At 40.6% G+C, this 27,770-nt stretch overlaps 3 protein-coding genes across 7 annotated transcripts in view; all 3 read left to right on the forward strand.

Moving 5' to 3' along the window:
* Positions 1 to 2,007: 2,007 nt before the first annotated feature.
* On the forward strand, positions 2,008 to 11,989 carry GTF3C6 (general transcription factor IIIC subunit 6). 4 transcript variants are annotated; one of them, XM_023254262.2, is made up of 6 exons: positions 2,184 to 2,470; positions 2,787 to 2,867; positions 4,004 to 4,067; positions 4,144 to 4,209; positions 6,271 to 6,384; positions 11,626 to 11,989. In XM_023254262.2, the coding sequence occupies exons 1-6, from the start codon at positions 2,357 to 2,359 to the stop codon at positions 11,922 to 11,924; spliced, it is 738 nt and encodes a 245-aa protein (XP_023110030.1). In that variant the 5' UTR covers positions 2,184 to 2,356; the 3' UTR covers positions 11,925 to 11,989. The 4 variants fall into 4 exon arrangements, with proteins under 4 accessions (XP_044913850.1, XP_044913851.1, XP_023110030.1 ...); XM_023254261.2 differs by having other exon boundaries at positions 2,292 to 2,470; positions 4,165 to 4,209; XM_045057915.1 differs by lacking the exon at positions 6,271 to 6,384 and having other exon boundaries at positions 2,008 to 2,470.
* Positions 11,990 to 22,594: 10,605 nt separating this feature from the next.
* LOC123385710 (translation machinery-associated protein 7-like) lies at positions 22,595 to 24,203 on the forward strand. The gene has a single exon (XM_045058636.1). The coding sequence runs from the start codon at positions 23,901 to 23,903 to the stop codon at positions 24,141 to 24,143; it is 243 nt and encodes an 80-aa protein (XP_044914571.1). The 5' UTR covers positions 22,595 to 23,900; the 3' UTR covers positions 24,144 to 24,203.
* Positions 24,204 to 25,945: 1,742 nt separating this feature from the next.
* The window catches only part of RPF2 (ribosome production factor 2 homolog), a 33,397-nt gene continuing 31,572 nt past the window's right edge, over positions 25,946 to 27,770 (forward strand). Inside the window, exon 1 of one of the 2 annotated variants that reach the window (XM_003986464.6) lies at positions 25,946 to 26,097. In XM_003986464.6, the coding sequence (XP_003986513.1) occupies positions 26,075 to 26,097 (23 nt within the window). In that variant the 5' untranslated portion in view covers positions 25,946 to 26,074. Of the gene's footprint in view, positions 26,098 to 26,203; positions 26,438 to 27,770 lie in introns of those variants that run through there. The other variant, XM_019831086.3, reaches the window with a different exon arrangement.

Consider the following 27,770-nt stretch of genomic DNA (forward strand, 5'->3'; position numbering starts at 1 on the left):
GAGCCCAATGCGGGGCTTGAACCCGTGAACCGTGAGATCATGACCTGGGCCACAACCAAAAGTCAGACGCTTAACCGAATGAGACACCCAAGCCCCCCAACAAAGCACTTTTAGTTACATGATCTAATCTTCAAATACAAAATAGACAATAAGTATAAAATATTTTAATCTTCATTTAATAAGAACACTGAGGTTTAGAAAGTGTAGCAGTTTGTCCTAGATCACAATTATTACCTTTCAGAGCTAGAATTCAAATCTACAATTTAAAAGGAATTTGCTTTAAGTTTATTTGTTTTTGAGAGATAGAGCATGAGTGGGGGAGGGGCAGAGAAAGAGGGACACACAGAATTCCCAAGGAGGCACCAGGCTGAGTTGTCAGCACAGAGCCCAACATGGGGCTGGAACCCACAAACCCCCAAACCGTGAGATCATGACCTGAGCTGAAGTTGGACGCTTAACCAGCTGTGCCACCCAGGCGCCCCCAAATCTACAACTTCTAACAGGCCAAGTGCTCTTTTTTTTTTTTAAAGCTATGATATCCTATTTCTTTAATGGGGCAACTGGGTAAAAAAGTACAAAGATGTTTACTGAAGTGTTGTGTAATATATTTTTTAAAGACGTTAATCTCTAACCCAACACGGGGCTCAAATTTACCACTAGGAGATCAAGAGTAGCATGCTCCACCCACTGAGCCAGCCAGGCGCCCCAAGCGTTGTGTAATATCAATATTACACAATAAACATTACGCATTACTAAAAATTATGATGTAGATCAGTATTTACCATGGAAAACTTGGAATATACATCCATGATACTACATATGGTGAGAAAACAAGTTTAAAACATACAAACTGACCTCAAAAAAAGTGTTTATAATTAAAAAAAAAAAAAAAAGGAAGGATATGTGTGTGTGTATATATATGTACATATATATAATTTTAATGTAAATTTTTGAGAGAGAGCGCGAATGAGGAAGGGGCAGATAGAGAAACAGAGGAGCTGAAGCAGGCTCCATGCTTACAGCAAAGAGCCCAATGCAGAGCTCTAACCCACAAACCTTGAGCTCATGACCTGAGCCAAAGTCCAGAGTCGGCCGCTCAACCCACTGAGCTACCAGCCCTCCCCCCACTCCCCACCCCAAAGTGTTTTTTAAAAGACAATACTCTAGGGGCAACTGGGTGGCTCAGTTAAACATCCAACTTCTGCTCAGGTCATGATCTGCTCAGTTAAACATCCAACTTCTGCTCAGGTCATGATCAGGTTCCTGGATTCCAGCCCCATGTGGGGCTCTGCGCTGACAGCTCAGAGCCTGGAGCCTGCTTCAGATTCTGTCTCCCTCTCTCCACCATCAAACATAAATAAACATTAAAAATTTTGGGGGGAAAAAAAGTCAATACTCTAAAATTTTGTATGTCACTACTAACAGATAAAATATAGTTCAGTGCTTAATATATGCCCAATACCGGGCTAAATTTTACATGTATTGTCTCATTTAATCCTCACAATAACCAACTTGCCTAAGATTTTGCTGCTAAAAATGCTGCTGAACTGGACAAGTATTAGACCCTAAAGCTCATGCTCTTCAGCGCTAGATCATCCTGTCTCATGTACAAAGATCATTTATTTTACAATCAGAGAAACCATGAGCTTGAGAAAATCCTGTTCAAAACTCCACCTCCCCAGGTCTCTGTATTCCCAGGACAATGTTTGTCTTACAGCACCTATGGCGATCTGATTAACGTACAATTGGCTGAGTCCCTTTCTCTACCCTAGATCCCACGCGGCCGGCCTGCCTGAAACCCAAGCCCACCTTCTAGCGGGTTTTTTTTTTTTTTTTTTTTTGAGCAGCGCAGCGCGCGCTCCTTACGCGTTAGGTTGAAATGTGCCCTTCTTTTGGGATGAGCACTGGCTGTTGTATGGAAACCAATTTGACAAGAAATTTCATAGATTGAAAAAAAAAAAATGTGCCCTTAACTCGGCTCCCGGGGAACTTGAATTGAGGGGTAGTGCTCACACGCTATAAAGAATTTCTTTCCAAGAAATGTAAGCTCGGGGCAAAGCGAGGCCTCTCCGTTTCCCTCCCACAAAGTGGTTTCTTTGCAAGCACCTGCTTTATCAACTCTCCCTCCCCAGTTCTCTCCCCTAACCCGGGGCCCAGAGTCCGAAGGCGTCTTCGGTCGTAGGCCGGCCCCGGCCAGCAGCCACAAGAGCCCAGCGCCTGCTCTCGAGAAAGGAACAAGGAGGAGGCTCGGACCGGACTTCCACGTGGGCACGGAGGCGGCCATCTCGCGTCCTGGCAGGAGCAGTCCGCGGGGTCAGAGCGGCAGGCGGACCGGGAGCTGCCGCCCGTACTCAAGATGGCGGCCATGGAGGGCGTGGCCTGTGACTCGGAGGTTCCGAAAAGGTGCCGTATCATGGCGGCGACGGAGGAGCGGAGCCGAGAGGAAGAAGAAGAGGAAGAAGAGGAGGCAGTGAGTGGTATTGCGGCGGCCTGTGTGGCGGAGGCGGCGTGTGGGGCAGGGAGTCGGGATGCGGCCGGCGGGAGGCAGAGTCCCCAGCGCGTAAGGCCAGGAGGGCGGGCCCCTGCCCTGGCTGCCACACGGTCGTTAGAATGGGGAAGTAGAGGCAGTCGCTTTCGGTAACGTCGCTTGCTTCCTCTCGTTGAAAGCAGGACTTAGTGTTCACAAAGGTTGGGGTCGTTGCATTGGGGAGTTTTGGCTTCTCTTGTTAACTGCCTCTTTCTGCACACTGCGGTGCTAGCATGTTAACTCCTCTTTCTTCCACCAGGAGCAGTTGGTTCTGGTGGAATTGTCCGGAATTATTGACTCAGACTTTCTATCAAAATGTGAAAATAAATGCAAGATTTTGGTGAGTCTTCTAGAGTTAGAGGATATTTGTAGGTTTTCTTACATTTAAACAAGAATGAAAGAAATACGTATCCCCGAAGATCTATTCCTCGTTACAAAGCATTGAATTCTAAGGACAATTAGGTAGAAGTACAAAGGGATTGTGGGAGAAAATGCCACACTCGGCCTGAGGGTCTGAATGTGTGGCTGGCGAGAGTTTAAGATTTAGAGGGGGTAGCATTTTGATATGGAACAATACATTTTGAAAAAAAACCCACATTGTTTTAGATAGTGAGTGCGGGAGAAAAAACGCAGCGAAGAGAGCTCAGATGTGCACGCAGACGCCACCTGGAGAAGGGAGAAAAGATTTGTACTAAACTTATAAGACCTCAAGCTCTGCTGTTGACTTGAGCTATGGTGTCATAAGTTACCATCTGTTTTATCACTTTACTTTAAAATCTTTCAGCTATTGTGGACAACACTGCTCTTACCTTAACTTGAGGAGGATGTTGATTGAAATACACGTTACTCCTTGGATATGAATTAAGTGTTCTTCAGGCCCTTAGCTGCTGTATTCAGAGCATTTTTAGCTTATCTTGTACTTGCTAGTTCAAGCTCCAGAGGTTCCCCAGTTGTGGAGATCACTCTCCTTGGTAGCAAGGTTATGTATTGAGTGCTCTTTTATGGCTTTAATTGAGATAAAATTGACATATAACATTATATTTCAGAGGTACAACATAATGATTTAATAGTTGTATGTGCTGGGAAATGATCACCACAAGAAGTCTAGTTAACATCCATCACTACACACAGTTACAATATTTTTTCTTACAGAGTTTTTGTTTGTTTGTCGAAGTAAGTTCTGTGCCCATTGTGGGGCTTGAACTCAGGACCCTGAGATGAGGAGTTGCATGCTCTACAGACTGAGCTGGCCAGGCATCCCATCATAACGAGAACTTTTAAGATTTGCTCTCAGCAACATTCAAGTATACAATATGGTATTATTAAGTAGAATCACCATGCTGTACATTACATTCCCAGGACTTATTTATTTCATAACTGAAAGTCTATATCTTTTGACTGCCTTCACTCATTTCACCCAACCCTGCAAGGCTTTTTCTAGTGTTGATTTTTTTATGATCCTGTGTTCTGTTGTAGGGAATTGACACTGAGAGGCCCATTCTGCAAGTGGACAGTTATGTCTTTGCTGGAGAGTATGAAGGTAGGAGGATGTCAGATAGATGAAACTTCTTTTTTTATATGCTTCTCACAGAAAGTCATTGTTATTTCTCAACAAGTTGCTTTCAACTTTTCTGCAGACACTCTTGGGACCTGTGTTATTTTCGAAGAAAATGTTGAACATGGTAAGTGCTTGCAGTGCTGACTCAGATCTTTTTACTGTGAAATATTACAAACTTCTGTACAGTGAATGTTAAACTTAAACATCTCATGTATCCATTGTCTAGCTGTATCAAATCCTACCATTTTGCCAGATAGCTAAAAAACATTCCAGATACATTTGAAGCCTCTTGTATACCTCTCTCTAAACATATGTCCCTTCCTCTGTCTTGATAATCACTATTCTGAATTTGATGTATTTCTTTCCTGTATTTGATTTTGTTATATATGTATACATGTATATATATGTATATATGTATATGTATATATATGTATATGTATACACACATCCATCCATCCATCCACAAACAATAAATAGCTTTTCTTTTAGTATATTTTCAAACTTGATATAAATTACATGTATCATTCTATAACCCTTTTCAGTTATAGATAGGTTTTGAGATTTATACATATCGGTATGTATAATTCTATTTTCCCTGTTGCTTAGTATTCTATTTGTGACCATACTGCAATTTATTCTCCAGTTACTGGACAGGTTGATCACTTTTATTTTTACCGTTAAATATTGATAACTCTGAACATTTATTGAATGCCTTCTATTTGTTAGACACTGTTCTTTTTTTTTTTTTTTTAATTTTTTTTTTTCAACGTTTTTTATTTATTTTTGGGACAGAGAGAGACAGAGCATGAATGGGGGAGGGGCAGAGAGAGAGGGAGACACAGAATCTGAAACAGGCTCCAGGCTCTGAGCTGTCAGCACAGAGCCTGACGCGGGGCTCGAACTCACGGACCGCGAGATCGTGACCTGGCTGAAGTCGGACGCTTAACCGACTGCGCCACCCAGGCGCCCCTGTTAGACACTGTTCTAAACGCCACATGTATTAACTCATTTAATCCTCATCACATCTGTGAGGTAGATACCATTGCTGTCTTCATTTTATATTTGAAAACACTGAAGCACAGAGAGGTAGGTAACATTCCAAAGGTCATACACGAAGTGCGACAGCCAGGATTTGAACCCAGGTTGTCTGGTCCAGAGCCTCTGATCTTAATTATACATATTAACTCATTGCAGAAATGCGGCCATGAGTATTTGTGTGTCTCCTTGTGCATGTATGTAAAAATGTCTCTAACATATACGCTTAGAAATGGAATTAGTAGGTTGCTGAGTGTGTGTTAGGTTTAACCATATGAAGTGACCAGCTTGGACTGAATATGGACCGTTTCATGTGGTTCAACCAAACAGATATGACTGTGATCCTTTCTAAAGGGTAGTATCGGTTACAGTCATGTAACAGCATGTGCAAATTTTCATTGTGCTTCACACCTGTAGCTCAGAGCCTCATCCTCCCTCTTGCCCGTGCCCACGGTTTCCTATAAAGCTGTACCCCCAGGCAGCAAGTTTTTTTCTGAGCCTTCTTTCGTAATTGGGAATGTCCTCACTCCAGTCTCTGGCTGCAGGTAGTAGGTCTGACTTCAGTGCTTCATTTTGAGTGGTAGAATTTGAGACCTCATTACCCTGTAAGGCCAGCTTCCTGGCCCCACTTCTGTACTTCAGGGCTGGAGCCTAACAGGCCTATAGCTTTAATTTCACTCACAGTTTTGTGTTTTAGTCCTCTGGAGACGTTTGCTGTTTTTGAGTCCAGTTTTGCCTTCAGTTGTTATGTATTTTATCTGTTACTTCTCTGTGCTGGGAGCAGGAGGGATGAGTTAAATTTTGAACTTACTACACTATTTCTACAGGAAGTAGTTTAGTCTAATTCTTTAACTGGAATTATTATTTAAAAAAATTTTTTTTAAGTTTACTAATTATTTTGAGAGAGAAAGAGAGCACAAGTGGGGAAGGGTCAGAGAGGGAGAGAGAGAATCCCAACCAGGCTCAGCACCACCAGTGCAGAGCCGGATGTAGGGCTCGAACCCGCAAACCACAGGATCATGACCTGAGCTGAAGTTGGACGCTCAGCCACCTGAGCCACCCAGGCGACTCTGAACCGGAGTTGTTGGGGCTTAACATGACTATTTGATGGCATCAACAATAAAATAATTGAGTTCATTTTATGTTCTAGGTGATGCAGAAGGCAGTAATAGAACGGTGTTAAAATATAAGTGTCATACAATGAAGAAGCTCAGCATGACAAGAACTCTTCTGACAGAAAAGAAGGAAGGAGAAGAAAACATAGGTTAGTTCACTTAGTTCTCTGAAAGTAGGTGATTTAGTATCGGCTTTGATAATGACACATTGCTGCCAGGACATTCCTGTACTTTGTAGTAATAGCTATGTAATATGAAAATTGAGGGTGTTCCATGAAAAGTATCAAACATAGATTTAAAATTTATTTGAACTCTGGTGTGGCAGAGGGCACTAGAGACGTATAAGAAATCTTTTATCTGCTTTGCGTGGAAACAATTGTGAGGAGTCTGTCAAGAAACTTGATAGATTTTCAGCCCCTAGGGAATTCAGCGGCTGCTACCCACCCCATCCCCTTCATTAAAACTTCTTTGTAAATGGAGACGACAGGATCTGTGTCGTCAAGGTGTAACCCCAGAGGATCTCCTGGAAACTTGTGGCAGCGGTGGCAACCTTTCCCAAGAAGCTCACAACTGGAAGAAGCTGGCTCTATATGTGAGGGAAGGAGTCACAGGTTTTAGACCGAAGACTCTTTTTTTTTTGAGTTGGAGGGGAGCACAAATGAGCGAGGGGCAGAGAGAGAGAGAAGCAGGGCTCATCCAGGGCTCATGTTTTACCCGATGCAACGCTTGTCTTCTCCTGAATCAGGGCTCAAGCTCACCCGATGTGGGACTTGAACTCAGGAATGGTGAGATCATGCCCTGAGCTGAAGTCAGGTGCTTAATGACAGAACCACCCAGGTGCCCCTAAATCTCATTCTTAATTTGCATCCGCTGAGGCTTCTCCAATTGCTGGTCATCCCAGAGTAGAGACTTTGAACTAGTGTTTCTTGAACCCATCCATAGCAGGCACATATTTGTGGAGATGAGCAAATAATTACTTGGAAGTTTAAAAGCTCATTGCTCATAAGTGAAGTAAGAGAAATCACACATTTGTCTAAATATAAAAAAATGAAACAAACTAATAAACAAAAAGCAGAAACAGGCCCATAAATAGAGAGAACAAACTGGTGGTTGCCAGAGGGGTGAGGGTGGTGGGATGGGCAGAATGGGTGAAGGGGAGTGGGAGATACAGGCTTCCAGTTATGGAATGAGTAAGTCACACGAATAAAAGACACAGCATGGGGAATATAGTCAATGGTACGGTAATAGTGTCGTATGGTGTATGGTGACAGATGGTAGCTGCAGTTGTGAGCATGGCATAATACATAGACTTTTCAAATCACTGTATTGTACACCTGAAACTAATGTCACATTGTGTGTCATCTATTCTTCCATTTAAAAAAGTTTACTAATGAAAAAAAAGCTCATTGCTCAAAGACATATTTCAAACTCTGATAAACATGACCCTAGTGATGAATATTTGTGGCTTGATTTATTATATTTGAGGAATAAACACATGAAGGCACATTAATCATGTAGAAATTAATTATACCAGTTACATATAAGTACATAAAAAATCTTTGTTCTTAACATGTATATCCCAAAACTATCCCCATTTTTAGCATTTCGTGAAAGTAACAGGAAGAGGGGTGCCTGGGTGGCTCAGTCGGTTAAGTGTCCATCTTCGGCTTGGGTCATTATCTCATGGTTCATGGGTTCGATCCCCGCGTCAGGTTCTGTGCTGACGGCTTGGAGCCTACAGCCTGCTTTGCATTCTGTGTCTCCCTCTCTCTCTGCCCCTTCCCCACTCACACTCTGTCTCTCTCTCTCTAAAATAAAACAAAATATAAAATAAAATAAAATAAAATAAAATAAAATAAAATAAAATAAAATAATATAAAATAAAATAAAATAACAGGAAGAAAGAGGTACTTGAAGTTCTAGAATGGACTTGAAAGGCAGATACATATCAGATAGCTTCGCTATTATTTTGATATATTTTTTTAAAGCAGGAAGTTGTAGAATTTCCTTTCCTAGAGTCTTTAATAAACCACCAGGTCGACCGTGGGAAGATTTGCGTGTTTTGTTTAATCAAATACGTTAGTTAGCTCAAGGCTATATTGGTTATGCATTGCTGCATAAAAAATTCCCTCTAAACTTAATGGTTTTAAAACAACAACAAAAATATTTTACACAGTTTCTGTGAATCAGGCATTTGGCCAGGTGGTTCAGTTTAGCCAGGTGGTTCTGGCTCAGTGTCTCTCTTGAGGTTACCGTCAATATGTTGGCTGGACTGAAGAAGGGTCTGAAGGCTTGAGTAATGTGGAACATCTGAATATAAGTTGGCTCACTCACATGCCTGGCTGGTTTATGCTGGCTATTAGCAGGATGCCTCAGGACCTTGCCTACCCATAGTACTGTTCAAGTGCGCTCCTGACATGGCAGATGGCTTCTTCCAGATCAAGTGATCTGTGAGAACAACATAGAAGCCACAATATCTTTTATGAACTAGCCTTAGAAGTCACATTCTGTCATTTCTGCCATATCTTATTTATTATGGGAAGGGACGACACAGGGGCATGAATACCAGGAAGGTGAAGATCTTTGGGGACCATCTTGGAGGCTACCAAACATGCCAATATGCTGCAGGCAGAACAAAAGAAAAGGAGATGTGGGCCCTGCCTTCTGGGAGTTTGCACTCTAAAGTCAATCACACTGAAACAGACGTGTGTGAATGGGATTCAATACCCGTTTCATTCAACTTATTTTAAGTTTCTGTTATGTGCCAAGTATTTAAGCTAAATAACAGAATAGGCGATAGGATGGATGGCTTCAAGATTTTGAACCTGGTGACTATGCGAATGATGGTATTGCAGGAAAAAAAATAATGAAAGAATGGTTGAAGCTGGCTGGAGGGAAAAGGACTAATCAACTTTTGATAGAAGATTTTATAGTAGTAACATATGAGAAGACATGGCATCAGCCATAAGGATGGTTCAACAAACAGTCACAGAAGAGTTAGCTTCTGGTGGTGAATAGGAGCAGATGGAAGTGTGAACAGGGTGGCAAGATAGGTTTTGGTATCTTAGAGATATCTAATGGCATTTTGAAGGTATAACTAAGGCTTGCTATAGAAATTAATGAGGAACCACTGAAAATATTTGACTGAAAGGGTCAGAAGGATAAAAGAAGAAATGATTAGCATCATTGAAGCAGTTCTTTTTTTTTTTTTCAATATATGAAATTTATTGTCAAAATGGTTTCCATACAACACCCAGTGCTCATCCCAAAAGGTGCCCTCCTCAATACCCATCACCCACCCCCCCTTGCTCCCACCCCCCATCAACCCTCAGTTTGTTCTCAGATTTTAAGAGTCTCTCATGCTTTGGCTCTCTCCCATTCTAACCTCTTTTTTTTTTTCCTTCCCCTCCCCCATGGGTTTCTGTTAAGTTTCTCAGGATCCACATAAGAGTGAAAACATATGGTATCTGTCTCTCTCTGTATGGCTTATTTCACTTAGCATCACACTCTCCAGTTCCATCCACGTTGCTACAAAGGGCCATATTTCATTTTTTCTCATTGCCACGTAATATTCCATTGTGTATATAAACCACAATTTCTTTATCCATTCATCAGTTGATGGACATTTAGGCTCTTTCCATAATTTGGCTATTGTTGAGAGTGCTGCTATAAACATTGGGGTACAAGTGCCCCTATGCATCAGTACTCCTGTATCCCTTGGGTAAATTCCTAGCAGTGCTATTGCTGGATCATAGGGTAGGTCTATTTTTAATTTTCTGAGGAACTTCCACACTGTTTTCCAGAGTGGCTGCACTAATTTGCATTCCCACCAACAGTGCAAGAGGGTTCCCGTTTCTCCACATCCTCTCCAGCATCTATAGTCTCCTGATTTGTTCATTTTAGCCACTCTGACTGGCGTGAGGTGGTATCTCAGTGTAGTTTTGATTTGTATTTCCCTGATAAGGAGTGACGTTGAGCATCTTTTCATGTGCCTGTTGGCCATCCGGATGTCTTCTTTAGAGAAGTGTCTATTCATGTCTTCTGCCCATTTCTTCACTGGGTTATTTGTTTTTCGGGTGTGGAGTTTGGTGAGCTCTTTATAGATTTTGGATACTAGCCCTTTGTCCGATATGTCATTTGCAAATATCTTTTCCCATTCTGTTGGTTGCCTTTTAGTTTTGTTGGTTGTTTCCTTTGCTGTGCAGAAGCTTTTTATCTTCATAAGGTCCCAGTAGTTCATTTTTGCTTTTAATTCCCTTGCCTTTGGGGATGTGTTGAGTAAGAGATTGCTACGGCTGAGGTCAGAGAGGTCTTTTCCTGCTTTCTCCTCTAGGGTTTTGATGGTTTCCTGTCTCACATTCAGGTCCTTTATCCATTTTGAGTTTATTTTTGTGAATGGTGTGAGAAAGTGGTCTAGTTTCAACCTTCTGCATGTTGCTGTCCAGTTCTCCCAGCACCATTTGTTAAAGAGACTGTCTTTTTTCCATTGGATGTTCTTTCCTGCTTTGTCAAAGATGAGTTGGCCATACGTTTGTGGGTCTAGTTCTGGGGTTTCTATTCTATTCCATTGGTCTATGTGTCTGTTTTTGTGCCAGAAGCAGTTCTTGATTATGGGGGGTTCATTGATGGGTTAGGGCTTTGTAAGTACTAGAAGGAAAACAATTTTTTTCAAGTTTTTGTTTTTTATTGTTTGTTTTTTTTGGAGAGGTGTCTTATTTCATCATTGGATGTTCCAACTCAAAATGACATGTTACTGTTGACTTGAAAGACGATAGGGTGGTATCATCCATTACGAAAACTGAGGAGAAAATCGTATGGAAGTGACAGAATTTTCTATAAGGTGTGAGGTGGCAGTGAGAGCTCAGTGATCTCTCAGGATGATTTGGGAATTGGACTCTGGAAAAGGAGGTTGGAATGGTAACTAAAGTTAATTACTTTTAGTGATTTTTTTTTTTTAGAGATTTATTTTTAGTCTGAATTAAAAAAAAATTCTAATTGCAGTATAGTTGATATACGGTATTATATTAGTTTCAGGCATACAACATAGTGACTTGATAATTATATACATTACAAAGTGCTCACCATATAGTGTAGTTCCCACTGGTCACCATATAAAGTTACTAAAATATTATTGACTATATCCTGTTTTTAGTGATTTTGATGTTGCATACACTATAGGCATTCTAAGATCTCCAGATAAGATGGAAATTCCATGATTATTTATCAGTAGTTATGGGCACCATGTTCATTGGTTTACCTTGGGATTTTATTTTGACGTGTATCCATAGGATGAAAATGTAAATTAAAGAGAAATATACTTCAGTGCCTGAAATTCCTTTTTCATGTTTCTTTCTTGGTTTGTCCTCCCATCCCTCACCCTCCCTTACCAGGTGGTGTGGAATGGCTGCAGATCAAGGACAATGATTTCTCCTATAGACCCAACATGATTTGTAGCTTTCTGCATGAAAGTGAAGATGACGATGTGGTAGCTCCAGCCTCAGAGAAACCTTTGGAGCTGGAAGAGCAAGAGATTCAAATGAAAGATAGTTCAAACCTGAGTTATGAACAGGGGAAACCACTGAACTTGGAGATAGAGAATTCTGGTTCTCTTACTGATATCCCTTCTGAGTCAGAAGGTTCTGTATTTATGGAAACTCAAGATACTGCCTTAGAAATCACTCCTAGATGAAATGTTTCTCATAGTAACTAGTAACAAACTTTTTGGAGCTTTTATATAAAATAATTGACTGTGTAGCTTTTCAGTTCACTATTTTACTAGTTTTGTTGACTCTACACACATTTCCAATTGTAGTACAGTTTAATATACCAGAGTCATTAAGGACCAGCTATGAATTGAATTTTTAAAAATATGATGTAAATGACTATAGGGACCCTTCTCTGGTAAGTCTTTTAAATTGGAAGTTTTATTAAGGTAAGTGTATCATTTTTTATTGCAGCTGTCACAAATGACTCCAAATGTAGTGGCTTAAAATGACACAAGTGTAGGTCAGCTAGCTGACATGGGCTAGGCTAAAATCAGAGTGTTGGCAGGACCTCGTTCTCTACTGGAGGTTGGGGTTGGGGACTCTTATTTCCTTGTTCATTCAGTTATTGGCAGATTTCAGTTCTTTACAATTGAAGGATCAATGTCCCATTTTCTTACTATCATCTGAGAGCCATTTCCACCTTCTAGAGGGTGCATACATTGCTTGGCTATGGTCCTCTTCTCTTTAAAGCCAGTAATGGTCAAGTCCCTCTCACTCTTTGAGTCTCTCCTGCTTCTTCCATCATACTATTTCTGACTCATCTTGCTAATTACCTGACCCAGTATCTGTTTCTTCTTTTTTCATTTTGTAACAATCCCAGAATTATTCAGGTTATCAATTTGCCCATGGGTATGCATATATGTGGCCATATGACTAAGTTCTGGCCAGTGACATGGAATTATAAGTGTTGAGTGATAGATGCTTCTGGAAAGTTTCCTTAAATTTTAAGACATAAAGGGAAGTGGGCCAGTTCATCTTCTCTTTCTTCCTGCTGGAACATGGATGTGGTGGCTAGAGCTTCAGCAGGCTTTTGGGACTAGAAAGTAACCTTGGAAATAGAAGCCACGAGTGGCAAAGCAACAAGATAGAAGATTGGATCTTGATATGCTGCCCTGGACTGCCAAGAATAAAGAAGGTTAATAATAGAACCCTTTCTTTTTCTCCATGGTAGAATGACTTCAAGTTTAACTTTTGGCACTGTTTTCCCTGGAAGCCTACAAGATGAAATAATAGAATGTCAACTGTGATGTCAGGCAATATTGCTTATGATTAAAAATGACCCCTTATTGGTAAATGGTATCTAGACCAGGAAGACTATATGACAACTGTAAATACCCATCGGAAAATATGGACTGGGCCTCCTGAAGCACTGTTTCTTTTTCTTTTTCTTTTTCTTTTTCTTTTTCTTTTTCTTTTTCTTTTTCTTTTTCTTTTTCTTTTTTCTTTTCTTTTCCCTTCCCTTCCCCTTCCCCTTCCCCTTCCCCTTCCCCTTCCCCTTCCCCTTCCTTCCTTCCTTCCTTCCTTCCTTCCTTCCTTCCTTCCTTCCTTCCTTCCTTCCTTCTTTCCTTTCTTTCCTTTCTTTCCTTTCTTTCCTTTCTTTCTTTTCTTAAAATAGGCTCCATGCCCAATGTGGGGCTTGAATTCACAACCCTGAGATCAAGAGTCATGTCCTTTACTGACTGAGCCAGCCAGGTGCTTCAAGCACTGTGGTTCCTATTACAAAGATCCCTGGAAGCTATATTCATGGCTGTTTCAAGAGATACTGTTTCAAGAGATACTCCCCAAGGGGAGCCTGAAGTTTCTAAGCCAGCATGGCTTCTGCACCCACCCAGATGATCTTGTTCCCTTACACCTGATCTGACACTTGGGTGCCAGAGTAAAGCCTCCTGTTGAAACAAACCTCATGCTGTTGTGCTGTTTCCAATGAAGTGAAGTGAGCCTGGTGCCGGGTTCAGTCCCAGAAGACCTGTTGGGTCCTGAGTGTGAACGTCATTCCTAACCTGTGACTGCTGCTGTTCAGGCAGGGAAGGCACTGCAACTACCTACCTCTGGCCTTTTGTGTGAGGGAGAAATACCTTTCCTCTTGTTTAAGTCATGCTGTAATAGCCACATGTAATCCTATTTAATACATTATGCGTTTAGAAAACTGGAGAAAAGGGTAAGGAAGTAGAATGGAAAATTCTTGAGACCTGTAAACTTGCAAAGAAACTCATCTGATGTGTGATGTAGTTCTACCTTAAGTTGAAGAGGATAATAAAGTCTTATATTCTGAAAAGAATATAACGTGTTTTTAGTTCCTTGCCTGTAAATGAGGATATGAGGATAAATGTTGGGAATTTAGTAAAATGAATCTTATTTTTCAATTATGAAATGTTTTGTCAGACTAGAACTTCACAAATTAATTTCTCCACCATTGGTCTGTCTTACTGATTTAACTGCTATCACTTACAAACGAATCTTGGAACTACAGTCTCTTTGTAGCTGTCACAATACTGCTTCTGACACTGAATGCAATAGGTGGCTTTTGCTTAACAAATAATGATATTCTATTTAAAATGGCTTTGTTTGTTTGTTTTGATTTGTTTTTGAGAGAGACAGTGCTAGTGAGGACAGGCAGAGAGAGGGAGAGAGAATCCCAAGCAGGCTCCAACTGTCAGCGCAGAACCTGATGTGAGGCTCGAACCCACGAAGTCATGAGATCATGGCCTGAGCTGAAACCAAGAGTCAGACGTCTAACTGACTGAGCCACCCAGGCGCCCCAATGATATTATATTTAATAGGATTTTATATGGCTAAGGTTCTTCATGGGGAATTACTCCTTAAGGCCATTATAGAAATGTTAGGAAATCCACACATTTGTTCATTATGTACTATATAGTTGATCATAACAAATTTGTTGACAGAGTCAGCTGAAATTATTGATATTATGTGGTTAGCTATTTAGCAGCAGCTAATAATTTTCCAGAATCTACTGTTTTCATTTTTTTGTTGTTCCTATGTGAAACTGAAAAAACTTCCTAATGTGTTAGGCTTGCATACAGTTCTCTCCAGAAATGTCATTGATTCTAGAAATGGACTTGCTGTCTCTCTTTTATGACTTCCACCATTCTTTTTTTTTTTTTTTTAAGTTTTTATTTTGAGAGAGCGTGCATGCACAAGCAGGGGAGGGGCAGAGAGAGAGGGAGGGGAAGAGAGAGAGAGAGAGAGAGAGAGAGAATCCCAAGCAGGATCCACACTGTCAGCACGGTGCCTGATGCTGGGGCTTGAACTCATAAACTGCAAGATCATGACCTGAGCTGAAACCAAGAGTTGGAGGCTCAGTTGACTGAGCCACTCAGGTGACCCCACCGTTCTTTCCTTATGGAATAAGAGAATCCTGTTTATAAAATTGTCTAGAGGTACATTTTATTGATTCAATACAGAGTAAATATATGCCTTTGTTAATGACGATATGTAGTTTCTAGACACTGGTATATATATTTTTTTCTTTAAAAATTTTTTTCTTTGGGTGTGTGTGTGGGGGGGGGACAACTGGTACTTTGTTTTGGGTTTAACGTTGCCATACTTAACGTATGAATAAGGATGTCAAGATAGCAAAGGTCCTACTTTTTTTTCAGATCCCAAGTAAGATTTCCTTCACTATCGTGTCTTCACAAACTCTTGTATTCTCTTCATATCCCATGCTTTCATTTGGTGATTGTATTAGGTTGCTACTGCTGCTGTAACAAAATACCACAATTTTAGTGGCTTAAAACACGATTAAATTTATTATATTATAGTTCTGGAGGTCAAATTCCAAGAATAAGTCTTACGGGGATAAAATCAAGATGTTGATAGGGCTGCATTCCTTCTGGACATACCACGGGAGAATCCATTTTCTGGTCTTTTTCAGCTGCTAGAGGCTGCCTGCATTCCTTGGCCTGAGGCCCCTTCCTCCATATTCAAAATCAGTAATGTAACATCTTTAAATCTCTCTCTCCTGCTTCTGTCATCACATTTTCTCTGATTTTTACACTCCTGTGTCCCTCTTAAAAGGTCCCTTGTAATTAGATTCGTCTCATACAGAAAATCCAGGATAACCTTCCTATCTAAAGATCCTGAGGGGTGGCTGGGTGGCTCAGTCTATTAAGCATCAGACTTCGGCTCAAGTCACAATCTCATGGTTCGTTAGTTCAAGCCTCATGTCGGGCTCTGTGCTGACAGCTCAGAGCCTGGAGCCTACTTTGGATTCTGTGTCTCCCTCTCTCTGCCCCTTCCCTGCTCACTCTCTGTCTCTGTCTCTCTCAAAAATAAACATTAAAAGATTACCAAAAAAAAAAAAAAAAAAAAAAAAGATCCTGAACTGAATCATGTCTGCAAAAGCCCCTTTACATAGAACATTCCCAGGTTCTGGGGAGTAGGACCTGAGCATTTTAGAGAGAACTTGTTCTGTCTTCCACCCTGTCATTCTACACTTTGGTGCGTAACTTGTCAGGAAACAAGTGAGGTAGCCTCATGATTTCCCTAGAATACTGCCTAGAGAGAATTACCAGGTTACAGTGTAAGGAGGAGGAGTCCAGGTGGAATTCAGTCAGCTTTCTGAGTTGAGGAGATGGGACTGGAAGACCAAGAAGATCAAGAGAGCTGCAGTTTGCACAGCAGAATATCAGAAAGGGGAGAGTACAGAGAGAGAAAGCTTCAATGATCTATATAGAATCCTCCCGGAGTCTTCAGTGGAATACTGATCACATACGTGCCAGAAAAGTAGTGGAGGCAGGGAAAAGAGTTGTGTGAACAATCCCTGCAGCGTGCAGTTCTCAGCCAGAGTAGAAAATCTCATATTTCATGGAGCATGGATAGAGTACTCCGAAGGGTTTTGCCTTAGAGCATAATTAGCCTAAATAAGGCTCTTGCCACACCTAGCAAAACTGAAAAGGAAGACCTGAAAGGATCAGATGGTTTCCAAGTAGCTGCATCTCAGAACAAGACTGTAGAATAACATATCCAGCACCCAGCAAAGTAAAATTCACAATGTCTGGCACTCAAAATACTATCAAAGACACTTCTGGTTTCTGGTCTGATGCTGAGAAGGTGGAAATTGCCACTCCATTGTAACAATAAAAAGCTGAACTGGGGGCGCCTGGGTGGCGCAGTCGGTTAAGCGTCCGACTTCAGCCAGGTCACGATCTCGCGGTCTGTGAGTTCGAGCCCGCGTCAGGCTCTGGGCTGATGGCTCAGAGCCTGGATCCTGTTTCCGATTCTGTGTCTCCCTCTCTCTCTGCCCCTCCCCTGTTCATGCTCTGTCTCTCTCTGTCCCCAAAATAAATAAACGTTGAAAAAAAAAAAAATTAAAAAAAAAAAAAAAGCTGAACTGAAAAGACATATCAATAACTCTTCACTTTAGACAAGTGAAGTCACAGGACAAACCACAGACAGATGAATACAGAGGATCAGAACTTAATGGAGCGGAAGCCTATGAGCACAAACCTCTATGAGAACCAGTTATGGGATAGGAAAAATTGAACTGTAATCAATAAATTGCTAGAGGTTCAATGTGGATATAACTTTGAATGTTAAAAACTCCAGGAGGACCCAGTTATCAGAAGTCCTCATTCACTTTTCAATTTTGCCTCCAAGAGCTCAACTAGGTTCTCACAGTGAGTGTTGGAGAAAAATCTCCTCGTGCTTCCACAAAGGAAGACAAAAGGAATGGTTTTGAAATGTCTCAGAGCATTCTGTCTTCTTAACAAGGTCTACCCTCAGGAGAAAGTATGTAACCAGAGCCTAACCTGCTGGGGTTTTATCAGTGGGTAACTGACCTGAGGAAAAGAGATACCCAACTCCAGTCCACTCTAGTCATTCTGTCCCACCAAACAGAAGAAGAAAAACTGAGAGTCACATAGAAGACTGAGACCAACTCATGGGATTATAGAACATTTTCCCTTCCCCACACCTTACCACCACATTACTAAAGGCCTATTTGCAGCAGTTCCTTTTGCCCAGCACATTATGTCCAGCTACCAAAAATATTGCAAGACATACTAAAAGGCAAAAAGCACAGTTTGAAGAGGCAGAGTAAGCATCAGAACCAGACTCAGGTATGGCAGGGATGTTGGAATTGTCAGAATGGGAATTTAAAGCTACGATTAAGGTGCTAAGGGCTTTCATGGATAAAGTAGACAGCATGCAAGTCTAGATGGGCAATGTAAGCAGAGTCTAAGAAAGAACCAAGAACAAGTGCTAGAAATCAAAAACATAACAGGAATGGAGAATGTCTTCGATAGGTTTATTAGTAGACTGGACACGGCTGAGCAAAGAATCTCTGAACTTGAGGATATTTCAATAGGAACTGCCAAAATGGAAATGGAAAAGGAGAAAAAAGGCTGAAAGAAAAAAAAATATCAGGAAATATGGCACAACTACAAAAGATGTAACATACATGTAGTGGAAATTCAAGAAGCGAAAAAAGGGAGAAAGAAACAAGTAATATTTGAAACAATAATGACTGAGAAATTCCCCAAATTAATATCAGGCATTAAACCACAGAGAACACCAAGTGGATAAATGCCAAAAAACCCCTAAATCTAGGGGTATCATTTTATTTATTTATTTAGAGAGACAGAGAACATGCAAGTTGGGGAGGGGCACAGGGAGAGAGAGAATCCCAAGTAGGCTCAGTGCAGAGCCTGACACGGGGCTCAAACTCAAGAGCTGTGAGACCATGACCTGAGCCGAAATCAAGAATCCATTGCTCGATTAACCGGCTGAGCCACCCTGGCACTCCAGGATATCATTTTCATACTACATAAAATCAACAATTAATTTAAAATCCTGAAAGGAACCAGAGCAGGGAAAATCACCATACCTATAGAGGAGCAAAGATAAAAATTACATCTAATTTCTCTTCAATAACTGTGCAGGCAAGAAGACAGATGGAATGAATTATTATTTTTAAGTTTATTTATTTTGAGGGAGAGAGAGAGAGCAAGTGCATGAGTGGGGGAGGGGAAGAGAGAGAGAGGGAGAAGAGACAATCCCAAGCAGGCTCCACACTGTCAGCCCAGAGCCCAACGAGGGTCTTGAACTCAAAAACTCTGAGATCATTACCTGAGCGGAAATCAAGAGTTGGATGCTTAACTGACTGAGCCAGCCAGGTGCCCCAGAATGTAATATTTAAAATGTGGAAAGAAAAAACACACTAAAGTAGAGTTCAGTATCTTGCAAAATTATCCCTTAAAAGTGAGAAAGAAAGACTTTCAAAAAGATAAAGACAAACACAAATTGAGGGAATTTGTTGCCAGTAGACCTGCCTTGCAAGAAATGTTAGAAGTTCTTTAGAGAGAAGTAAAATGATATGAGTCAGAAACTCAAATCTGCATAAAGAGAGGATGATCATCAGAAAAGGAATACGTGAAGGTAAAATAAAAACTTCTACTTTTACTTTTTTAACTTTATTTTGAGAGAGAGAGAGAGAGAGAGAGCATAAAGCGGGGGAGTGAGAGAGAGAGAGAGAGAGAGAGAGAGAGAGACAGAGAGAGAAAATCCCAAGCAGGCTCTGCACTGTAGGCACAGAGCCCAACATGGGGCTCAAACTCATGAACTGTTAGATCATGACCCGAGCTGAAATCAAGAGTTGGACACTTAACCAACTGAGCCATCCAGGCACCCTATTTTTATTTTTAATTGATCTACCAGAAAAATCTGTTCAAATAATAATGACAACAATATATTTGATTATGTATGCCTTTGTATATATGGATTGCTATAGACAGAATGTGTCCTTCCCAAATTCATATGTGGAAATCCTAACCCCTCAATGTGATGGTATTACAAGGTAGGGCCTTTGGGAGGTGATTAGGTCATGAGGGTAGAGGCCTCCTGAATGGTATTGGTACCCTTATAAAAGAGACCCTAGAATGCTCCTTTGTTCCTTGTTCCACGTGATGACACAGTGAAAAGATGCTGTCTACGAATCAGGAAATGGGCCTTCATCAGACAGCATATCTGCTGATGCCTTGATCTTAGACTTTAAAGCTTCTGGAACTGTGGGAAATACATTTCTGTTGTTTATAAGCCACCCAGTATATGGTATTCTGGTATATAGCCCCTTGAATGGACTAAGACATATGTGCTTATGTATAAGTGAAATTAATGACAGAAATGATACAAGGGACTGGCAGGAGAAATTAGGAGTTTTTTTTGTACTTGTACACCCCATGAAGTAGTATATTGTTATTTGAAAATGGATGTGGATTAATTGTAAATGTATATTGCAAACTCTAGGGAAACCACTAAAAAGTGTTTATAAAGAAGCGTGCAGGGGTACCTGAGTGGCTCAGTTGGTTGTTTCTGACTCTTGGTCTTGGCTCAGGTCATGATCTCATGGTTTGTGGGATCAAGCCCTGCATTATACTCCACGTTGACAGCAAGGAGCCTGCTTGGGATTCTCTCTCTCCCTCTCTCTCTCTCAAAATAAATAAACTTAAAGGAAAAAAGTGTACAGGCTCCTGGCTGGCTCAGTTGGTAGAGCATGTGACTCTTAATCTCAGGGTTGTGAGTTTGAGCATAGGTTGGGTGCAGAGGTTACTTTAAAATCTTAAAGATTTTAACCAACTAAACTAAGAAAAGAGAGAAAATGGAATCATATAAAATGATTAATTAAAATCACAAAATACAGGGGCACCTGGGTGGCTCAGTCAGTAGAGCGTGTGTGGGGAATAAGGTTAGGAATTCCCTGAATTTGCACCGATGGGTTAACAAGACATAAAGAAATAGAAAGCCACGGGATGAACACATCCAAGACTAGGCAAACAAGATTAGGTAAACAGGGCAAAGGCCCCCAGTATAGGACAAAGGTATAGGAAATAGGAAATCTCAGGATGAAAACATCCAAGATTAGGTAAACAGGGCAAAGGCCCCCAGTATAGGACAAAGGTATAGGAATAGGAAATCTCAGGATGAAAACATCCAAGATTAGTAAACAAGATTAGGTATTCAGGGCAGAAACACCCCCCAATTTAGTACAATAGCAGAAAGCTTCTTTCACTGGAAGGAAGGACAAAAACAGGTAAACAGGGCTATAGACTGCAGCAAGAGGAAGTTGCCTGGAGAGGAGCTAATTAGCAAAAGAAAGGTGTCTTGTTGACCCTGAGGTAGCATACTCTGTCTTTCTTGTCCCCTAGACCAGTTTAGGTAAACAGAGGTGGTGCCTCATGTCTGCTGTAAACAACCTTCTGCCCAGGATTTAGTTTTGTATTGACCCAAACCCCTAACACCGCATATCTTCAAAACCCCCTTTCCCTCACATCCACAAGTTAATGTTCATGGTTTCATTGTCTCTTTGTGCACGTCCATCATGCTTGTAAGCCTTCTGATCCTAATGAAAACGGAGCAAGGACTCTTACTTGGGACTCTTGTCTCCTCTTGGACATTATCGTCTCTCGCATTTCAATCCTGCATCCGCTCCCTTGCTGGACAAGAGAGAACTCCAGACCCAGAGACTATGAGAAGCATGCAACTCTTGATCTTGGGATTGTAAATTCAAGTCCCACCTTGGGTGTAGAGATTACTTAGAAATAAAATCTTAAGGGGCGCCTGGGTGGCTCAGTTGGTTAAGCATCCAATTTCAGCTCAGGTCATGATCTCACGTTCATGCCTTTGAGCCCTGCATCAGGTCTTGTGCTGACAGCCCAGAGCCTAGAGCCTGCTTCGGATTCTGTGTCTTCCTCTCTCTCTGCCCCTCCCCTGCTTGTGCTCTGTCTGTCTCAAAAATAAACATTAAAATAAAATCTTTAAAAACCAGACCCACAAAAGACAGAAAAATAATAGAAGACAAAAATAGGAACAAAGAACAAGGGCAACAAATAGAAAACAGTAATATATATGGTAGATATGAATCCAACTATATAAACAATAATTTTGAATGTCAATGCTCTACATGCACCAATTAAAACAGAGACTGTCAGACTGGATCAAGAAACAATACCCAACTAAATGTTGTCTACCTGGAACCTACTTTATATATAAAGACACATAAAGATTAAAAGTAAATGGATGGAGAAATATATCATTCTAACATTAATCAAAATAACATAGGAGTAGCTATATTAATTCATACAGAGCCAACTTCAGACCAAGGAAATTTATCAGGGATAAAGAGGGGCATTACATATTGATAAGGTGGTCAATTCTCCTAGAAGACATACTAATCATTAACATGTATGTGTCTAACAACAGAGCACCAAAATACATGAGGCAAAAACTGATAGAACCTCAAGGAGAAATAGATGAATCCACTAACATAGTTGGAGACTTCAACATCTCTCTATCAGAAATGGAGTGATCAAGCAGGTAGAAAATCAGTAAAGACATGGTTGAACTCAACAATCCCATCAGTCAACTGACATAAGGGACATCTATAAACTACTTCATATAACAACAGAACATACATTCTTCTCAAGCTCACATGGAACATTCATCAAGAGAGACCACATTTGGGGACAAAAAACACTTTATCAAATTTAAAAGAATAGAAATCATACAATGTCTGCTCTCAGACCACAATGAAACTAGAAACCATTAAACAGACAGTTAGAAAATTCCAAAGTACTCAGAGATTAAAGAACACCCTTCTTCTTCTTTTTTTTTTTTTTTTTTTTTAATTTTTGGTGTTTATTTCTGAGAGAGAGAGAGAGAGAGAGAGAGAGAGTGCACAAGTGGGGGAGAGACAGAGAGAGAGGGAACACAGAATCCAAAACAGGCTCCAGGCTCTAAGCTGTCAGCACAGAACCCGACACAGGTCTCGAACCCATGAACCATGAGATCATGACCTGAGCCGAAGTCAGACACTGAACCAACTGAGCCACCCAGGTGCCCCTAAAAAACACCCTTCTAAATATCACACAGGGCAAGTAAAACTCTCAAAAGAAATTTAAAAATATTTTGAACTAAATGAAAACACAATTTGTCAAAAGTTGTGGGATACAGTGAAAGCAGTGCTTAGAGGGAAATTTATAGCATGGAATGCATATGTTAGAAAATACGAAAGATTTAAAATCAATCATCTAAGTTTCCATGCTAGGAAACTAGAAAAAAAGAGCTAATTAAATTCAAAGTAGGCAGAAAAAAGAAATAATACAAATTAGAACGAAAAAGCCAATGAAATTGAGAATAGGAAATCAATTGAGAAAATTAATGAAACCAAAAGCTGGTTCTTTGAAAAGATCAATGAAATTGATAAACCTCAAGCCTGGCTAACTAATTAAAAAGAGAGGAGACAGATTATTAATATCAGGAATGAAAGAGGGGAACTTCCTCAACTTGATAAAGAGTATCTACAAAAATTCTACTGTTAACATCTTGTTTATGGTGAGAAACTTGAAGCTTTCTCGCTAAGATCAGAAATAAGGCAAGAATGTCCCCCTTCACCACAGCTTTTTAACATTACACTGGAAGTCCTAGCTAATGCAAATAAAGAAGAAAGGGAAATAAAACTGTTTGTTCTCAGATAACATGATCATCTATGTGGAAAATAGCATGTACAAACAAACAAACAAAAACTCCTGGAACTAATTAGCAATTATAGCAGGGATGCAGGGTAAAAGTTAATGCACAAAAAGCAATTGCTTTCCTATATACCAGCAATGAACAAATAGGATTTGAAATTTAAAACACAATACTATTAATATTTTATTTTTTATTTGTTTTTTATACCATTACTATTTTAAATAATTCAAGCTTTATTTTTTTCTTTTTAAGTTTTTATTCAAATTCTAGTTAGTTAACATACAGTGCAATATTGGTTTCAGGAGTAGAATTCAGTGATTCATCACTTATATACAAGACCCAGTGCTCATTATAACAAAGCACAATACTATTTATATTAGCATTCCCAAAATGAAAAGTTTAGGTATTAATGTAACAAAACACATACCAGATCTATATGAGGAAAACTACAAAAATTCTGATGAAAGAAATCAAAGAAGAACTAAATGGAAAGATGTTCCATATTCATGGAAAGGAAGACTCAACATTGTCTAGATATCAGTTCTTTCCAGCTTGCTCTATAGATTCAATGCAATATCAATCAAAATCGTAGCTAGTTATTGTGTGGATATTGGCAAACTGATTCTAAAGTTTATATGGAGGAGCTTTTGGTGGCAGGGTCTGGGGAAGGGGTGTCAGGTGCCATGTCTGACCATGAAGGTGGCAAGAAGGAGCCCCTGAAGCAGCCCATGAAGCAGGCCAAGGACACAGATGAGGAAGATAAGGCACTCAAGCAGAAACAGAAAGGGGAGCAGAAGAAACTCAAGGAGCTAAAAGCAAAGGCTATGGGGATGGGCCTCCTGGCCACAGGTGGAATTAAGAAATCTGACAAAAAGTAAGCTGTTTTTTTATGCCTGAGACAATGTGATCCTTTTTTTTTTTTTAACGTTTATTTATTTTTGAGACAGAGAGAGACAGAGCATGAACAGGGGAGGGTCAGAGAGAGGGAGACACAGAATCTGAAACAGGCTCCAGGCTCTGAGCTGTCAGCACAGAGCCCAATGTGGGGCTTGAACTCACGGACCGCGAGATCATGATCTGAGCCGAAGTCGGCTGCTTAACCGACTGAGCCACCCAGGTGCCCTGAGACAATTTGATCCTTAATTCCATTCCTGTTCAAACATTTGGATTCCTTGTCATAGTATCTGTTGCCACCTATAGCTAGAATCAAGTGTTGTCTTAGATCCGTTTGTACATTTAAGAATAAACTTTTGTAAAAAAGAATCATAACAAAAATAAAGTTTATATGGAGTGGCAGAAGGCCTAGAATGGCTAACACAATATTGAAAAACAAAGTAGGAAGACTGACACTACCCAACTTCAAGACTTGTTATAAAGCTACTATAATGGAGATAGTGAGAATTGGCAAAAGAATAGATAATACCTAATAGAATACAGAGCCCAGAAATAAATCCACGTAAATATAGTCAACTGATTTAAGACCAAGGAGCAAAGGCAATAAAATGGAGCAAAGATAATCTTTAAAAAAAAAATTAATTAATTAATTTTGAGAGAGAGAGAGAGAGAGAGAGAGAGTGAGAGTTTGCACATGCACATGCAGGGAAGGGCAGAGACAGAGGGAGAGAGAATCCTAAGCAGGATCCATGCTGATGTGGGGCTCCAACCCACAAACCATGAGACCACCATCTGAGCTGAAGTTGAGTCCCATTGCTTAACCCACTGAGCTACCCAGGCACCCCAAAGATAATCTGTTCAACAAATGATGCTGGGACAACTGGATATCCATATACAAAAGAATGAAGTTGGATCTCCTATCTTATACGATATACAAAGATTAATTCAAAATGGGCCAAAGGCCTAAATGTTGGAGCTGAAATTATAAAACTCTTTGAAGAAAAGAAGGTGTAGGGTAATGGTCTGGCTTGGCCAGAGGAAGTCAGCAAATCAGTGTGATGGCAGAGGCCAGGCCACAGACGTTGATGCCCCTAGGCACCCCAAGCCAGCTCTTGAAGAGCTTGGGATTTCTTACCACCAAGTTTGTGTCAATTCTGTAGGAGGCAAAAGAGGGCATGGCATGCTTGACCTCAAGCTTAGGTAGCTGACAGCCTGTGTGTTACTGCACAGGAAAATGGGTAGTGACTACTATTGGGTTGATAGGGTGGGTGTTTCCTTTTGGGGTGATAAAGATGTTCTGATATTAGATGTGGTGATAGTTGCAGCTTTGTGAATATACTAAAAACCAGTGAAATGTACACTTTACAGGGGTAAATTTTATGGCATATGAATTATATAGCAATTTAAAAATTGGGGCTATAAATGAAGATCCATAGTGTTAACTTTCAATGCACACCTTCTATGTGTCGGGCACTGCAGTATTTATAAATTCTGCCTCATTGAGCTTACAGTTCGGTCAATAGTGCATATTTCACATTGATTTCACTCACTGTGTGAGTACCTACCATGTGAACCTTTCTGACATTCTGGGAGATTCCCAGAAGAATAACATCTGGTCCCTGAATACCTTATTCCAGGTATACACACAGGCGCGTCCATCAAGCTGCTATAAACGATGTTACCTAAAGTGTTAATTTCCGGCTAAAAGCCAAGGCAAAAATCTGTTACCAAGGGAAAGGGGCGCAATTTCACTAAAGGGAGAAGGGGGAAAAAAAAAAGCCTAGGCATCCATGATGGGGCGGTTCCAGGAAGTGACGCCACGCTCAAGTTCCGGTTCCGCCTGTTCCGGGCCACTGGCGTAACTCGCGTAACCGCTCTGTGCACGTGTGTTTTCCTGGTTCGTGTTGCGGTAGCCATGGACGCTTTGGATCGAGTTGTGTAAGTGCGCTGGGTCCCTTCTCTGCGGGACGTTGGGGAATGGGACTCGTGTGGTAGGGACGAGTGAAAAAACCTCCTCTCCGCCTGGGCTACTCCTCTCGTTCCTCCGGCTGTGTGGCTTGTGGTGGGTCGATCCATCCGCTAGCCTAGGTCTCTAGTAGTGCAGCTCGCTGGGCGATGAAGTGCCGGGAAGCCCACTGGTGGGAGCTGCCAGGCGGTAGCACGGAGGTGGTTCCCCGCTTTTATTCTAGCCAGTTAGAAAAGTCCTGGTTTCCCACGAAGCGTGAGGAAGGTGGTCGAATGAATGGTTACGAGCACAAGGCCTCGGAATCTGACAGATGTAGGTGACAGTTCGGGCGCGTTCACAAAACTTTGTGACTTTAGGCCATTTAATCCCCCTAAACCTCAGTTTACTTTGTATAATAGCGTTCGTAATAATCGTACTTCATTGAACTGTGAAGATTACTGGCGAGAATGTATGTACGTAAAGCCTTTGCTACAGCACGTAGAAATGTTCGTTAGTTTTTTTGTTCCCTTGAGTTGATGTTTGTTTTAAATGCGTTCAGAAAATATTTATTGGTCTTCTGAATAGTCCTGTTATTTCTTGGGATTTGCCTGGATTAACATCTAATCGAAACAAATTCTTCTTTTAGTCATTAATTCAGAGAATTTTGTGCATCTGCTATGTATTCCTCTAGGTATGGGGACTGCAAAGATGAGTAAGACTATGATCTGATTGGGGAACAAACAGCTGATACAACATAGAAGATGTTATTTGCATTAGTTGGTTAGTGAGAAGTAATAAACCACATGAAATATAAGCACTGTTTTTTGCCATAAGACATACTAAATATTTTTTGATTTAATAAATAATGTGTATCTTTATCAAACAGTAAGTGATTGGAAGCTTTATTTATATTGCTTAACACTTTGTGTGCAGGAGAATTTTTAAACTCTGCTTGATAAATGAAGTGTGTGTATATTGCGTTTTTCTTTTCCTGCTCAAAGTGTCCACAGGACTGAAAGGAGGATGGTGGGTCGTAGTTATTTAAGAGAGGAGGAATTCTTTCAGTAGATGGCCAAGAACTGTTGGAAAAGCAAGATATAGTGGAAGCAGAACAGAATTTCTCTGAACAGAATTGTATAAAACCATTCTACTCCTGCTGTCACATCATAAAGTCAGAATAATGAATTTGTTTTCCCTTCATATTTTGCACAGTGGTCGAGATGAGTTTTTAAATTTTGCTCATTTTGAAGATTGGCTTACTTGCAAGTTGTGTGACCTTGGCCAAATTACCTCTCTGGCTTCAGTTGCCTCATCTGTAAAATGAAGATAATAATTTTACCTGTGTGGTAGGGTCTTGGTGAAGATAAGCCTTAGTAAGGTAACTCTATAAAAGTGTCAGTCATTATTATTCCCCGTTGGCGGCAATAATGTTTGACTTTTTCAGCTGTGATGTTGGAGTGGGATAGTGTATACTTCCCGGTAGGTCTACAACCTGTAGGAAAGGTAGACAATGAGTAGCCTCCCTGTGTTTGGTAACTGCCCACGGATTGATCACTAGTTGGTGTGCAATGCTTTGTGTTAGGGTAAGAGTGCTGTTTGCTCTAAGGCTGAAGGAAAAATGATGGAATAAAAATAGCAACAGTCTTCATTGAGTCTTTTTTTTTTT

The sequence above is a fragment of the Felis catus genome, chromosome B2, assembly GCF_018350175.1.
Source record: "Felis catus isolate Fca126 chromosome B2, F.catus_Fca126_mat1.0, whole genome shotgun sequence".
NCBI lineage: Eukaryota > Metazoa > Chordata > Mammalia > Carnivora > Felidae > Felis > Felis catus.

Bases quoted from the DNA above. Each gene is read 5' to 3' on its own strand.
- LOC123385710 (XM_045058636.1), top strand. From the start codon at position 23,901: ATGGAGGAGCTTTTGGTGGCAGGGTCTGGGGAAGGGGTGTCAGGTGCC.
- GTF3C6 (XM_023254262.2), top strand. From the start codon at position 2,357: ATGGCGGCCATGGAGGGCGTGGCCTGTGACTCGGAGGTTCCGAAAAGG. The intron at 2,471-2,786 runs GTGAGTGGTATT...TTCTTCCACCAG, and splicing joins AAGAGGAAGAAGAGGAGGCA to GAGCAGTTGGTTCTGGTGGA. The intron at 4,068-4,143 runs GTAGGAGGATGT...TTTCTCAACAAG, and splicing joins CTTTGCTGGAGAGTATGAAG to TTGCTTTCAACTTTTCTGCA.